At 64.3% G+C, this 1891-nt stretch overlaps 1 protein-coding gene across 1 annotated transcript in view; it reads right to left on the reverse strand.

Moving 5' to 3' along the window:
- Nucleotides 1-539: 539 nt before the first annotated feature.
- The window catches only part of TMEM109 (transmembrane protein 109), a 9012-nt gene continuing 7660 nt past the window's right edge, over nucleotides 540-1891 (reverse strand). Inside the window, exons 3-5 of the mRNA XM_017728647.1 lie at nucleotides 1596-1884; nucleotides 1392-1494; nucleotides 540-1148 (exon numbers count right to left, since the gene is read on the reverse strand). Coding sequence (XP_017584136.1) covers nucleotides 937-1148; nucleotides 1392-1494; nucleotides 1596-1808 — 528 coding nt within the window. The 5' untranslated portion in view covers nucleotides 1809-1884 and the 3' untranslated portion in view covers nucleotides 540-936. The remainder of the gene's footprint in view (nucleotides 1149-1391; nucleotides 1495-1595; nucleotides 1885-1891) is intronic.

A 1891-nucleotide genomic window follows, 5' to 3' on the forward strand; every position in this document is an offset into this window, starting at 1 on the left:
CACCCGGGCCCGCCCCGGCCCGCCGGGGCCTAAAGCCCGGCCGTGCCCGGCGCTCCGGCTCCTGCTCCACAGCCCGAGGCACATCCCACCCCGCTCCCCATTCGCAGCCCTGCTCCCCAGCCCCATCCTCATCCGCCTTTCTAGCCCCATCCCTCCTCCCCATCCTCATCCTCACACCATTCCCCATCCCACTCCCCGTCCCCATCCCTATCCCTGCTCCTCACCCCATTCCCATCCCCACCCAGCACCGGACACCCCAGGCCACACAGAGACCCCCGGAGCAGGGCAGGAGGGTAGGAATTCTTCCCCCTGTTCCACCAGGGATACTGGGGACATGGGAAGGATGAGGACATCCATGGCCAGGGGCATGGAGGGAGCAGGAAGCACAGCAGGAACAGCTAGAGGCCAAAGGGATCCTGGCATGGATAAACCACCCTCCTTCTCCTCCTCTTCCTCCTCCTCCTTTCCCACCCCCAGATGGACTGAGGGGGCCAGCTCTGAGCCTGACCCCCTTCCCATGGGAAAGCAGTGGGGCTGGGCCGGATAAATCCGTCTTTATTCCAAACCACGTTATCAAAACCGTTTAAAAAGCAGCTTAAAACCCAAAACCTGACAGTGGGGGGAACCCTAAAACGAGCAGAGGCCCCGGGATGGGGAATGGGATCCCCTCTGCACCCCGAGCCAGCTGGGCTGGGACAACATTCCTGGCGAGCAGGGAACATGGGAGCTCTTCTCCCGGATTTGAGGCTCGTGGGGGCTTTTGGGGTGAAGGCACTTGTGGTGAGGCACAGCCCCCGATTTTGGGGTGCTCCCAGAGGGACTGGGGGCTCCCAGGACCCCTGGGAGAACTGGGAAGCAGAGGAGGGGGTGCGGGGGGACACATGCTTGGGATGCTTGGGATAACGGAGCCAAGCTTTGGGAGAGCTTTAGGGGGACTCAATCCTCTCGGTTCCGGGGCCCCCCGAATTTCTGGCGCCGCCGCAGCTCCTCCACCTTCCACTCCAGGCTCCGCACGGCTGCATCCAGCCGGGAGCTGGGATCCGGGGATGCCACCAGGCTGCCCAGCAGAGCATAGAGCACCCACAGGCCCAGCAGCATTCCCGCCTGCGCTGTGGGGCTCTCCTGGGAAGTGGCCACGTGCAGGAAGGCTGCGAGGAAAAGGAAAACCTTCACCCCGCGGAGCAGCGGGAGCAGCAGGCCTCGGAGCTGTGATAGCACCCAGGATCCCACCAGGGCGGCCACTGCCCACAGGAGCACCCTCTGTACTTCTCCGGGAGCCAGCGCCACTGTTCGGACCAGCTGGTGGCCTGGGAATGGGATCTGGGAGTCAGTGGTGGCAGTGGAACCGGGAATGGGGGTGGGAGCTGTCCCACAGGGTGAATCCCACTCACCATTGATGCTGAAAGCAGCCAGGAGATCCCCCAGGATCCCACAGAGCGTGGTCAGGGCCGCCGAGATCCCGGAGGAAACGATCCAGAGGACAGCGGAGAGGCTCTGCGGGGAAAGATGGGGATAAGGGAGTGGAAAAAGAGGGCGTAGAGCCCCATGTCCCTGCACAAGGAACTCCAGGGAAGGTTTGGGAATCGGGATCCCACCTCTGCCACCATCCGCAGGGGCTGGGGTCCCACCCAGTTTTCCAGGGTGTCCCAAGCAGATCTTCCCAGCCGGAGCAGCAGGTCATCGGAGGTGGCGGCGTGTCCCCGGACCCCCTCCTGGCCATCCTTGCCTCCGTCCCCCGCTGATGCCATGAGGAACGGGATCCACAGTAGCAGGGCCAGCAGGGCCTGGTGCCCCACGGCACTCCCCATCCTGGGTCCTGGGATCTGTGGGGAGAAGGAGAGCTGGGGGTGCTGGGAGGCGGAAACCCTGCTGGTTTTGGGGTCCCCCCAGC

The sequence above is a fragment of the Corvus brachyrhynchos genome, unplaced genomic scaffold (genome assembly GCF_000691975.1).
Source record: "Corvus brachyrhynchos isolate BGI_N302 unplaced genomic scaffold, ASM69197v1 scaffold1103, whole genome shotgun sequence".
Taxonomy (NCBI): Eukaryota; Metazoa; Chordata; class Aves; order Passeriformes; family Corvidae; genus Corvus; species Corvus brachyrhynchos.